Source organism: Humulus lupulus, chromosome 7 (assembly GCF_963169125.1).
Source record: "Humulus lupulus chromosome 7, drHumLupu1.1, whole genome shotgun sequence".
NCBI classification, from domain to species: domain Eukaryota; kingdom Viridiplantae; phylum Streptophyta; class Magnoliopsida; order Rosales; family Cannabaceae; genus Humulus; species Humulus lupulus.
In genome coordinates this window covers 134,895,502-134,909,645 of record NC_084799.1, presented here as the reverse complement: position 1 = coordinate 134,909,645, position 14,144 = coordinate 134,895,502, and the positions used below count along the sequence as shown (strand labels likewise).

Here is a 14,144-nt window from a genome sequence, read left to right as displayed (position 1 = left end):
ATACAAATCCTCCAACCAGTTACGGTACGCGTCGGGATAAGTTCGTTATTGTCATTCTTCACCACTGTAATCCCTCCTTTCTTAGGGACTACCTGAACTGGACTCACCCAACTACTGTCTGAAATAGGATAGATCACCCCAGCATCTAACCACTTCAAGATCTCCTTCCTTACCACCTCTTTCATTGCTGGATTCAATCGACATTGTGCTTCAATAGAGGGCTTACTGTCATCTTCCATCAAGATCTTATGCATAACTGTGGATGGACTTATCCCCTGAATATCTGCCAACGTCCATCCAATTGCCAACTTATGGGTTCTCAACACCCTTAATAATTTTTCCATCTCCTCATTAGAAAGAGAAGAAGACACAATAACTGGTAAAGTCTCCTTCTCACCCAGAAAAACATAGCGAAGATGTGCAGGCAATGATTTCAATTCCAACTCTGGAGGTTTCTGAACTGATGGTAATGGTCTCTCAGGTCCTTGGCCCAAATCTTCATATTTTCTATTATAAATTGGCCCTTTAGAATTCAACCACTGTACACACTCTTGGACCTCACTGTCTAACTCAACATCTATATCCCCAATTGTCAAGCTCTTCTGAAGTGAATCCTCTGTGAGATTAATTTCAGCCACCGCTTTCTCTACCAGGTCAACCTTGAAACAGCTGTCATTGACATTTGCAAACTTTAAAGCCTTAAACACGTTGAATACCACCTCTTCGCCCTGAACTCGCAGTGTCAGCTCACCTTTTTGAACATCAATCACTCGCGCTGGGGCCGAGCTGTCTGCCTTCCTGGGTTCTTCCTTTCTTGCCTTAGGGCAATCCTTTTTCAGATGACCCACTGCTCCACAAGAGAAGCAGGCCCTTGCCTTACACTCCCCCAAGTGATGCCTCTTGCATCTAGGACACTCGGGATAAGACTTCCAGGCTTCATTACCACCTGGACGACCCACAGAAATACCACGGGGCCGTCTGTCAGGACCCGGAACTGGGAAGGTGTCAGGAACCTTCCTCTTCTGATCACTTGGGCCAACACCCCTACCGGAACCCACAAATGGAGGACCTAACCTCTTGAAATCCCTTCTGGCTGCATTGTCACGCCAGATCTTAGTCTCTACAGTTTCAGCTGTAAGTGTCTTCTCCACCACCTGTGCATAAGTAGTCACTCCTGCCACAGTGGTGATACGTACATCTCGGGCTAACCTGGGCTGTAGCCCCTGCAAGAAACGCTCTCTCCTGGTCCCATCAGTGGGCACCAACTCCTTGGCAAACTTTGCCAAACGGTCAAACTTTAAGGCGTACTCAGTTACTGATAAGCTTCCCTGAAGTAGCCTCATAAATTCATCAGCTTTCACCGCTCTAATAGCGTCATTATAGTACTTTTCATTAAACAAGGTCTGAAATTCCTCCCAGCTCAGGAGATTAACATCCTTGGTCTGGCCAACCACCTCCCACCAAATCCGAGCATCATCCCGAAACATATAGGCAGCACAGACCACCCTCTCAGTACCAACTACCCTCATAAAGTCAAGAATAGTGGTAATCATGCTCATCCATTGTTCAGCTTTGGTAGGATCAACACTGCCTTCAAACACAGGAGGTTGTTGTTTCCTGAACTGCTCATAAAGAGGTTCCAATCTGTTTTCAACCCCAGGTAGTTGCCCAATAACTGGCACTGACACAGAAGGTGCCTCTGCAACACTGGCCACCACAGGCACTTGTTGCTGTCTTAGGAGACGAAGCTCCTCTCCCTGTTTCAACACTATAGCCTGCAAATCATTAAACAACTGCTGCCAGTTTGCAGGTGCTAGCTGTGGAACCTGAGATTGGTCATCTCTTGACCCTGACTGTTGTCATTATTCTGACCCTGACCACTCTGGCCAGCTGCAGTGTCTGTCTGTTCTGGGTTCATTCTGTCACTGATACCTTACTGAAACAATAATCAATACGGCCAGTCAGGTAGTAATAACTAAACCTCTTGCCACCTTACGGCCCAAGAACAACAGACAATTATCACATTCCACAGTCATTCAATATCCACAATCAGATACATGTTCATGGCATTCATCACTCAGCATGTATCACATAATAACTTATAAACAACCATACTAATAAGCAAGCGCCAACAATCTCAGTACTAATTAGCACACATTTGCTGAAGATATAGTATTTCAGGGCACAGGCTCAACATGGTATCTCATGCACACAGGTAAAGCATATATATCATATTTAAACAATTATACATGTAACCACATAGATAGTTACCAAACCATGAGTCGAGCTTGACTTCGGTGATGTGTGTACATACCCAGCTAGTCTACAGGAACCCTAACCTTGGCATTGCTCTGATACCAAGTTGTAACGCCCTGGTTACCCCATAACAGTTACGGTGAACAGTGAACCGGAAATTTGACCCGCTACCCGAGTCCTTTGGTTAAAAACGTGATCTAAGTGCTGTTATCAGATTAAGGTGAAAACCAGTAAAAAGGAAAGGATACATTTCATTAAGTAAATAAACTGCTCATGAGCCTTTCAAAATGTGTTACAAGTAGTTTGTAATACAAAAGAGTCACTACTGTTTCAAATTTACAGTCCCCGCCGACCTAAGCGACAAAAATAGGGTAAACCCCTAGTCCCTCTGAGAACTCCTTGACCGTGGCGGTCAAGCGGCCCTGTATGTACACAACACCGCCCAAGCTCTCCACTCAGGGTTGGGTGAGCTTCTCTTTCCCTTTACCTGCACCACAAAGCACCCCATGAGCCAAGGCCCAGCAAGAAAACACAATAATGCATGATATAATATCAACAACGATCATAATAACCATTCAGGACTATCAGTCCAAACAAATGGGTGACAATAGCCAAAAGTCACGTTAACGAGCTCAGCCTCCTCTAGCCACATGACGATAGGGTCACCAGGGCTCAACTGACGAGTGGTTCCTTCATAAGCTTGATCAGGACAGGTGCATGGTGATTAGTCACCAACATAACCTTCCTCTCGACTCTAGAGTCGTAACTATGGACAACGTCCCCTAGCCATGTGACAAACACTCACCGGGGTCATATACCTTGGCTAAATACATCTGGTCTTAGACCAGGCAAGTGCTTATAAGTTCTTCGACCTTAGGGTCGGTCCTGCATTAATGCCATAGAGCCATTCAATGCGTGTTCATCGACTTTAGAGTCGGTCCCTGACTATTCAGTGCCATAAACAAGTAATCAGCGTTCACTAGCATATAATATGCAATCCATGTCCACACACATCAACCAATATGCCTCAATATCAAACCATGCATGTCATATACCTTTACAGGGTGCAACTGTATTCATACATTGTTTTCTTACCTCTGGTTCGAGTGAGAATTATTATATGAACGACCCCTGAGAATGATCAACCTTTAAATTCCTCGACAGTCACCTGGTCATAACCAAAATATAGGATTCATCAATAAAAATGATAACAGAGGGTTCCCAAACCAAGATCTAGCCTCCGGGACATCAAACATAACCCAACTAGGTACTAGGTTCAACCCCGAGGCCTAAGGTTTGGATCCCCAAGCTAAAAACATCATTTTGGTCAAAATGGCCTTAAGGGTCGCGGCGCGCCCTCAAACAGAGAGGGACTCCCCCTGCCAGACGCCAAGGGTCACGACGCTCCCCTGCTGCGCCGCGGCGCCCAGCCCAGACCATCTAACACGGCCACACGAACCCAGTTTTTCCCCTGTGCTATTTCCTCTCAAACCAGCCCTTTAAACCATCTCCAATCCTCCTCCAAACACACAATTAAACCCCCAAACAACACCCTTAGCTCACCCTCATCAAATCCCAATCAAACCAACACTAAAACTCCCTTTGATTCCCACTTCCATCAAGAACTTTAAAGCTGAAAACTAAAGACAAAAGCAGAGCATAACTTGAGTTCAATGATCAAAACTCACCTTAAAACCTGTTTTGAACTTCCCTCACTAGCTAAACCAAGTCCACCAACACAGCTTTTAAGTTCCCTAGCTTGGATGCCCACCTAAAACTCAAAACCTCAAAGGAATGATGAAGAAGATGGTGTACGGGAAAGTAAGAAGCAAATCTCTGTTTTTGTTCTGTTTAAGTCTACAACCTTCTACAGCCAACAACCTCTTAAATCATATATATCCACCCTTAAATGACCAAAATACCCTTAAGCCATCAAAAGCCTCTAAAACCACTTCAAGGGTAAAATTGGTACTTTCCGCTTACACCGTTAATCATAATTAACGCTTTCCAATTCCCGTTAATCTCAATAATCTCAAACTCCAATAATTCATATCCCGTTACCCTAAAATCCCCGATAACGCTATAATCATTAATATCACCCCGAGACTCACCCCGAGCCCCGAGCTCAAACCTGTTATGACCAAACCGATAAATCATGTTTAAAGATCGTCTCACGTCGAAATACTCGAACCAATCCACATTATAATGTGGTCTCACAGTATATCATTAACACGCAAACAAATATTCAATTATACCCTCAACGGGCCAAATTACCAAAACACCCCTATAAGCAAATGTGGACTCACATGCATGCATTTAACATTATATTATAATATAATTCTCATAAACATGCATAAACACATTTAATGGCATAATTAAACAGTTAGGGCCCTCCCGGCCTACTAATCCAGCCATTAAACCATAATAGGGAATCTGGGGCATTACACATGTCTAGTTCAACCAGATCAACAAACAATTCTCTACCATCTATCTCTACTGGTAATGCTCTAACCCACCTCCTAGAGACTACCAGTTCTCCTGTTGGTAACAAAGTCTGAAAACTCCTAGCATACACAATACTAGGTCTGCAAAGCTGGTCTATCACCCTAGCAGATACAAATGAGTGGGTAGCCCCTGAATCAATCAATGCAGTATACAAAGAACCAGCGCTAGAGATATGACCTATCACAACTGAGGAACTAGCCTCCGCCTCAGTCTGAGTCAAAGCATATACCCTGGCAGGAGTAAGACTGTCTCCTGGCTTTGGCTCCTCTTTCCTAGCTTGTGGGTAGTCTTTCTTCAGATGGTTGGCACTCCCACAAGTAAAGCATGCCCTAACTCGGCACTCGCCTTGATGTTGTCGCCTGCACCGAGGACACACTGGAAAGCTCCTCCAGTTGTCACCTCCACCCTGACAGCCACCAATAGAACCTCGCACCCTCCTATCAGAACTAGTAGAACAAATGAATCTTGAACCCTTCTTTTCTGCTCGCTGGGGCCATTGCCCCAACTAGACCCAACAAAAGGAGGCACCGTCCTCATGGCATCACGCCTAACAGCATTGTCCTTCCATATCTGATCCTCAGCCTTCTCTGCAATAAGGGCCTTATCCACTGCTTGAGCATAAGTAGTAGTCTCTGGAATCAACGTAATATTCACATCACGGGCGATCATCACATTCAACCCCCGTATGAATCTATCTCTCCTGGCCGCATCCGTCGACACTAAGTTTGGCGCAAACTTACCTCAATCAAGAATTTAACTTGAATTCATCTCAATCCCAGCTTCAAGCCACTTCCCCCTTGATTATCCAAACTGAATTTTCCATGAAAAACCAGCCATAACTATCTTTCAATTCTCATTCTTACTTTCTAAAATCAAACTTAAAACTCAGTAAAACAGGGACAATTCTTACCTCAGAAAAATCTTGATTTATGATCAACTTGATTGCCTTAAACCACCTTGGTTCTCCTCCTAGGTCTCCCAACTTCAGCCCCCCTTCTTCCTTTCCTTTTCTCTTCTAGTTTTCTTCCAATTTTCAGCATAAACAAAACATGCCCAAGTGTTATCACGTAAATCCTCTTTTCCCTCAGCTGAAGTTTATCTAGACCTTTGCCAAAAGTCCATTTTACCCCTCATAGAAATCATTTCCTAACTAAACCTCAAGGCCATTTTTGTCACTTCATCTCTATTACTATTCTACCATTTTCCCATCACAACTTGTTACTCTCAGCAGTTACTAATGGTTACTCAGGTTACTCAATCACCAATAACCATTAACCACTAATTCTCAACTCAACTTACGAAATTCCCAAAGTACCCCTAGGCTCTTCCCGAGCTGGGTATAAAATCCCGTTGTGACTTTTAAGTTAACAAGCTCCCTAGGACCGTCTCGGCTCGTGCATCACATTAATATCACCATACTCACGTGGTACAAATCACATAATACAATTATCACATTTATGCCCTCAGCGGGCTAAATTTACCAATTTACCCCTAACATACAAACGGGGCCCACATGCATATTTATACCACCTAAACATGCATTCTAATCACATATTCATTCAAATTCATATATTATCATGTTAATTCACTTATTGCCCTCCAGGGACGCTAATCTAGGTCCTAGACCTTATTAGCAACTTGGGGTGTTACATTGCCTCTCCCCATCTTAGCTCCAAGTCGCGAGATCCCCAAGCACTCAACCTTACTGCGCACAAAACCAGCATCCAAGATCCCACCCGCGAAGCCACAAACCCAGCACCTGAAACGCCGACGCCGAGCCTCTCCCGTGCTTCGTCACAACCACCAACTTAGAGTCCCTTCGCACGAGCCCCTCCATTTGCATGTGCCTCGACGTGAACCCACACAACCCATCCGGCTTCCTACCTACGAGAGCTCCACCATAGTCGGAGAGGAGAGTCCGTAAAGTGTAATAAAAAAACAATGAACATTAAAAATGTTTTAAAATCGAGTGTATGAGTAAAAATTTTGTCACTTTATGTAAAATTCTCTAAATTATTCATGTAAAATAATTAAAATAAATAAAAAGTTAAAAAATATTAAAATAATATAATTGATCACTAGTTTGATTATTATTTAACGCAGCATAAGTGAGTAGGGGTGCACACGAGTCAGATTTTCGGGTTTCGGATGCATCGGGTTCGGGTTTTGCGGGTTTCGGGTGGAGAAAAATGGTACCGAAACTGATCCGAAAAATTCAGGTTTTTGTGAGGTTTCGAGTTTTGGGTTTGTTCAGGTTGGATTTCAGGTTGGGCTGGCCCTATTGGGTTTTGGGCCGAAAAGCTCAATTTTGCAAAAATACCATTTTTTTCAAAAATACTATTTTTAATACTTTTTCTAAAAATACCATTTTTTTTTTCAAAAATACTATTTTTTTCGAGTTTCATGTTTGAACCCGAACTCAAGTTCAACAAATTTCAAACTCAAACCTGACCCGACTCCTGTCGGGTTCGGGTCGGATTTAACCTGACTCCGATGGATTTTCCCAAAAACGGGTTTTCGGGTTGTGGGTCCGGCGGTGTTGTGAGTTTTTTTGTTCAAATTTTCACCCTATAAGTGAGGTGTAATATTCTGGCTTTAATTAGATATTGGAAATTCAAATGACCCAGCGCAGGTGCAGGAGAGGGAACAGTAGGGAAAAAAGAAGCGAACGAAAACTATGGGGGCTGATAAAACGACAACGACGACAATGATATGCACATTGCTTGCATTGGACTTCACTAGCTTCTCTTACAGAGTCTGCTCAATCTGTGAGAGGACTCTTCCCGAAAATCCCACTTCTCTCTGCAACTTCTGCACCTTCAATTCTCGCTCCTCTATCTCCAAACGCCTCTTTCGCATTCTCGTAAGTACCCATCCATCCATCCCCAAATTGGTATTTCCTCACTTGTCATGTTTTCTCGAAGAAACGTTTTGTCGAATTGTATTTTTCCTTTCCCAGAATTGGGTTTTCATCACACTTTTGGGTTTTCTTGGCAGATGTCTGTAGCATCAGATACCAAAGTGTTCACTGTAATATGCTTCGATAGGGCTGCCAAGGTCCTATTTGGTTGCTCTGCCGATGAGCTTTTTGACTTTGCCAAATTACACCCTTTTGCTGGTACACATCTTTTTCCCTCTAGGGTTTGGTTCTTGTTGTTACTTTCTTATGGTTGTATGAGTAATGTTTTGTGCTTTTGATATCTTTGCATTTCTTTGATACGTTTCTTTGGTTATGGCTGTGGCATTTAGCTGAGACCACTAGCAAAATTCTGGAGGGAGAAATGATAAAAGTGACACTATCAAAACCAAAGAAAGGCAATGCACAACATCTTCGTATGTCACAAGTGTTTCCTCTAAGGTCCGGGTTTCGGCCAGCTATTGAGACATTGAAGGAATCCTATGGAGTTGGAAGTGGCTCTTAACTATTTTCTCTTGTGTGTGTGTTTTTTTTTTTTTTCCTTTTTCTTCTTCCAGGTATTTTTGCTTTACTCTTTGGCTTGCTTGGATTATCTCCTACATTTCTTCTGTTTATTTGCTTTATTTTGAGTGCTTTCAAGTTTCAAGTTACAAGGGTACTGAAGAAAAAAGGGGTTAGAAGAAATCAAAGTCTGTAAATAGTTAACTAGCCAGTTTTTGATGATCTTGGTATATAAATGCGATGGTTATGACGAGGTCTTTCGGTTCTAAATCTGGCTTGTAAGTTGTGAGTACTTTGTTTGCAAACCGTGTCATAAAAATTCCTTGGTACTTACTGTTACCAAAATGATATTTACTACTACTGTTATACCGAATGGAATTTGCTGAAGTTGGTAGAGACAAGACTCTTCAAAATAAAAAAAATAATAAAGTTTCGTGGACTTTGTTTTGAGGTCCTTTAATTATATTAAAAAAAAACTAATTGTGCAGAGGAATTAACCAAGCTAATTAGGGTAGTATATGTTTGCCACAACTTAAGAATATGGAAATTTTTGTATTAGAACTTTGTAAAATCACAACAATAGACATAAAGAGTGTGAAACAATGTCCATGGACCATACGTCCATGTGTTTGCTGAGACACTCAATATAAAGTTATAAACACAGATTAGTGCTGCATGATTAGAGTGTTCATGTAGAAACACAAGAGTCGTTCAATCCGAGAAAGAAAAATGCCAGTCACAGGGGAGCTATTGTTTCATCTGTCTCAGCTGTGGTTAGTTTTCCTTGCATCCAGCTCGTCAGCATTGCTAATGCAGCTTTAGGTTGATCCATTGGAACCATGTGACCAGCATCATGTACCTGATTTATACGCACCAAATGTTAAATTTGCAATTACACACAAGCACAGATATATATATATATATACACACACGTATAAATATTTATATTTATAGGCAAATAAAGAGAGAGAGAGACCCTTAGGAAAGTCAGAGGCCCATGGCCTTTTAACAATCCCGCTTCTGCACCATCAACCACAAATGGAACAGTTGATGAAGAGCCAAATTGTTTCTGGCCAGACCATTCCATTGCATGAACCCATCTTGAATTACCTGCCAATTAGTGGAAGAATGATAGTTGAGAAAATGCCAACTTTATCTTGTGAGGTAGAGATGTGTATAAAGGTTGACTTTTTGATTGAAGTCAAAAAATGTTACCAAGCCAATTGCATATCAGATCATACTCCCCAGCATACACAAGCACCTTAATTCCATCCTCAAGAAGGGCAGGAATACCCACTTCAAGATTTCTCATCCAGTCCATTACCATGGCCTCATATACTGTAGAACTGCAAGAAACGAAGTCTATGTTCCCAACTCCAAGGGCATCTCTTACTGATTTCTGGTTCAGAAATCTCTCCATGTTTGAGAAGTCATAGCACAAGTCTCCCTTACATTTCTTTCTGACATCATAGTACTGCATAGGAAATGAAAAGCTCCAATCAGATCTGGAGTTTCATTTATGTTTCAACGAGGGCAAATGCTATCTCAAAAACAAAGATTGTTATTTCATTATGTGTGTGTTTTCTTACATTTGTGCCATCCACTAAGTCCATGATGCTATTAAATATGTTGTTGCAAGTAACATAAGAAGACATGCAAGCATCTCCTCCGTCGGTGCCTGTTATGTTCCCAATTAGTAATTTGTAAGGCCGAGGAAATGACCAGGTGAAATACACAAAAGGTAGCAGAGCAAGAATAAGTACCGCAAGTTTTGATTGCCTGTTCACATGCTGGAAGCATTTTATTAATCTTGTTATAGTTTGCTTTTGTAATCAATTTCATATCAAGTGCATAATCAGTGTAGGCCTTGTATTGGATTTCAGGATTTGTTAGGCCGTTTCCAATTGCAAATCCCTGTTCAGCCACAGAAATTATGATTTAATGTATCATTTCATAAGCTTACTGAGGTAGCAAGTTCAGTAAAATCAGGTCTATTAGAGTACCTTGAAATTAATATGAATTCCTTCCTTTGCTTTGTTTCCTCTGTGAACACGTGAGGCAAATGCAGGAATGTAGTGTCCGGCATATGATTCTCCAGTTATGTAGAAGTCATTTTCAACATATTGAGGATGCTCAGAGAAAAATGCCTTGGAGGAAGATGCAAAGAGAAAACACAATTTGATACACTTGGATATCAGAATTCAACTTAAAACAGAGTTTAAAAGGCAGTCTCTTGATTTTTTTCAGGGGCGAGACAAAATGCCTAGATATTCTGCAGTTCATTTAAACTGTTTTGTTCAGATTTATTGAATCCTTTTGCATTAAAAAATCTTACCTGCAAAAAGTCATACAAATCGTTGCTCACACCATCTTCATCGTGACGAATATCGGTGTCATCAGAAGTATAGCTGAAACCAGTTCCTGTGGGTTGGTCAACAAAAAGGAGGTTTGATGCCTGAAAAACACCGTTATAGGTTGCATTACAAGCTTCAACACGTGGCTTTTTTTTCTAAGTTCTCCATTGCATAATTGCCAGGTTAAAAAAAAGGAAAAGAAATACTTGCGAGTATAGAAGAATAATGAGAGAAGTTAAGCTAAATTGGTCAACAATATGTTGGAAACTTATGTATACCTACAAGTAACTTTAGATTATTAAAGGTAATCTTAGATTGAATAATAATGGTAAAAGATAAAAAGCACAATTATTAATACTTTTGAAGCCGGCAGTGTTAAATAATTTAAAGGGTGGAAATCTTTTGTCAAATTATTCGAATTTATGTAATGATTTAATCCCAATGGAGAAACGACAGAACTTTTGGGACAACGAAATATCAAAAAGAAAAGGGCAAAATTTGAAGTTGAAAGGAGATTGGAATAATGCAGTACCTTGTCCCAGCCATATTCATTCCACACAAGAGACAAGTTGTTTGCAATATGGAAAGGACCATTTTCATAAAACACAGCCAGTTCACTACTGCATCCTGGCCCTCCAGTCAACCAAATTACAATAGGGTCTTTCTTGTTAAGCCTTGATTCGAAGAACAAGTAAAACATCCTGCAATTAAGAAAACATTAAATCATGTCACGTGATCTTCAATTGTATTGTTTTATTACCAAAAGAAAGAAAACTCAGTTCTTCTTCACTTCACTTCATTTCATTTAGCATTAATTACCAAAGAATCCTGATAAGAACCAGTCATTCTGACAAGGGTATCTTTTCCCAGGTATTATTAAAAACAAAAACTAGCCAGCTAAGCAGTCATAATTGGAAATTCATAAGTGTTATAAAGGCAACTCCTGTTCTGAAAGTATATACAATATGATATGGCATTTAAAAGTGTTCACATTTATTACCTTCAAGCATTTCTCCCTACATATTATTTTTTTCTTCTTCCCAAAAGTAAACTAAATAACCAGGCATACACCAATCGTCCAGTTCTAGTTCTTTTGTTCATAAAATAGTAGTTCAATTAATAAATAAGCAATTATTTGTGTAAGTTGATAGTGTTGGTCCAAAATTCAAAATCCCCAAATGCGGTGCCTTAAGAACAACTGACTATTGAAAAATCATCAATAAATTGAATAAAAAGTGAAGGAAAATGGTGACAATTGAGATGGTCAACTCAAGCCAGAAGAGAGCCTTATACCTTGCTGATTGAGAATGTGGGAGACGGTAATAACCGGCATGGTGACCAAGTTCTTGAAGAGAAGGACCAGAGTGGGCAATCTGAGGGAACTGGAAACTCCTTTCGACGATCTTCTTATCGGGTTCGAATAAGAACTCATGTGATGCCACGTTTATATCGTCGTCGGGGAACAAATTCAGGTCCATTATCAGCTTTTCGGCTTGTCGTTTTGGGAAGTAAGTGTATGAGGAAAAGCTAAGATGCCGTTCTTCATTATTAGTATTATTGTCGTTTGAGGTTGCATACGACAATTGGAAAAGAAGAACACCAATAATAATAATAATAGATATAGAATGAGAAGAAGCCATTGTTTTTGTTGCTGTTTTGTAAAATTAGATATGTAATGTGAGAATTTATAGGGGCTTCACTCTTGTATTGATTAATTAGATTAGAAGTATAAACTACTTCACGTTGTCCACACTTAACTGTCTTTGCTTTGCTTCTCTCTCTCTCTTTTTTTTAAACTTTTATAAAAATAAATAATAAGTGTCTTTACTTTATATTTTTCCCCGAGAAATTTCCTTTTTCTTTTTTGTTTTCTTGTTTATATATTTGGGGCGTTAAGGGCGGGATTGTAGGATGTGGGTGGGCCCATAAAACGTAAAAGACGTGGTGGTTGAGCTAAAAAAAAAGTTTATGTTTCACAGGTGTGAATGAATGTAAGAGTGAATTGGATTATTTTGTAATTTTGTACTAAGTTCTAATGTTTAATTTGCTCAAAAAAAAAAATCTAATGTTTAAAGATAACTACTTTTTCCTTTTTGATTTTTTTGTTCTTCTTAATAATTGTTATAATAGACTAAACAACAAAAACAAGAAAGATGTTATAATGTCTGATACTTTTAATTATATCGTCATAACAAACCAATATAATTATTCATCATATTATTAGAAAATGCAGAGTGAAAATATTAAATATATAGCAATTATAATAATACATTCATCAATCTTTCATCAATACAATATATCATAGAAAATTTCTTTGGTAGGGCCTTCAAAAAGAGCCCCACCGTAGGGTTTTTTTGTGTTCTCAACCTTTAAACGGTTTTCGGTGCGATTTTTTTTATGACCGTGTATATTGTAGTTATTTAGAGCATCTTGCAAATTTTCAGAAAATTCTGAATAATTTACAGTGCCGAAAACTAAGTTCAAACATGCTATTTTCTACGCGCATAAAAAAATTAGTCACGCGTGCAATAATCTGTTTTCGGCACTGTAAATTATTTGGAATTTTCTGAAAATTTGCAGGATACTCTAAATAACTACAATATATATGGTCATAAAAAAAATTGCGCCGAAAATCATTCACGGGTTGAGAACACAAAAGAGCCCTACTGGTAGGACTCTTTTTGAAGTCCCTACCATAGAATTATCCTATATCATAATACATTAATCAATCCAATGGAAGTAATACAAGACAAAATGTCTAGCAATAATAATAATACCAACGTGCAAATTTAGTTAGTTTTAAAGTTGTAAAAAATATCTATAATTTTAATAAAAATTAGTTTATTATTTTAAAAAATATATATATAATAGAATTAATTATAGTTCTATAGTATATATAAATATGAGTTGATACATTTTTGGACTATGTGTTTTGTGTAATTACTTGTTTGGACCCTGTGTTTTGACAAATGACTTTTTGGACTTTGTGTTTTGTAAAATGGTTCAAAGAGAACCCTAAACTCGATTTTGGTCAAAGTTTTTTGAGCTAAAATTACAAATAATTTATCAAACTAACAATTTAAAACAAAAACAAAAACAAAATCATTTTGCCTAACAACTGTGTTGTTATATTCAATTTTTTCTTCATCAAAATTAAGTTTAAGGGTCTATTTGAACTATTTTTTACAAAATACATTGTCCAAAAACGAATTTTTCAAAACACTGGGTCTAAACAGGTAATGAGACAAAACACATGGTTCAAAAAGATATAAACCCTATAAATATTTATATCAATAATCTCTACATATATGACATATAAACATAACGTTGACACAGATATATATTTACATGACTACATGATATATATATAAAATACAATAATATTTAAAAAGACATTAATTAAGGAAATAAAATAAGAATATAAAATGAATACAGTAGTATACATGCATTAACTATTTTTAGTTTCTAATGTTTCTTACAAGGTTCTTTGGTGAATTTGATGAAGAAAAAAGAACTCCAATCACTTGATAAAAAATAAACTATCACACAATTTTATTAGATAAAAAAATGATATGTATTTCTTTATTATTTTTAAATAAATATGATTTAAT

General features: G+C 38.8%; 2 protein-coding genes across 2 annotated transcripts; one reads left to right on the top strand and one right to left on the bottom strand.

Moving 5' to 3' along the window:
- The first annotated feature begins 7,371 nt into the window (after window positions 1-7,371).
- LOC133788650 (uncharacterized) lies at window positions 7,372-8,552 on the top strand. The gene is made up of 3 exons (XM_062226203.1): window positions 7,372-7,624; window positions 7,759-7,879; window positions 8,011-8,552. Exons 1-3 carry the CDS (start codon window positions 7,439-7,441, stop codon window positions 8,181-8,183), a joined length of 480 nt encoding a protein of 159 aa, XP_062082187.1. The 5' UTR covers window positions 7,372-7,438; the 3' UTR covers window positions 8,184-8,552.
- Window positions 8,553-8,711: 159 nt separating this feature from the next.
- On the bottom strand, window positions 8,712-12,202 carry LOC133788649 (serine carboxypeptidase-like). Its single transcript, XM_062226202.1, has 9 exons — window positions 11,827-12,202; window positions 11,066-11,234; window positions 10,515-10,634; window positions 10,183-10,326; window positions 9,943-10,093; window positions 9,769-9,857; window positions 9,395-9,653; window positions 9,156-9,289; window positions 8,712-9,038 (listed from the first exon to the last, which is right to left on the bottom strand). The coding sequence occupies exons 1-9, from the start codon at window positions 12,171-12,173 to the stop codon at window positions 8,916-8,918; spliced, it is 1,536 nt and encodes a 511-aa protein (XP_062082186.1). The 5' UTR covers window positions 12,174-12,202; the 3' UTR covers window positions 8,712-8,915.
- Window positions 12,203-14,144: the final 1,942 nt, after the last annotated feature.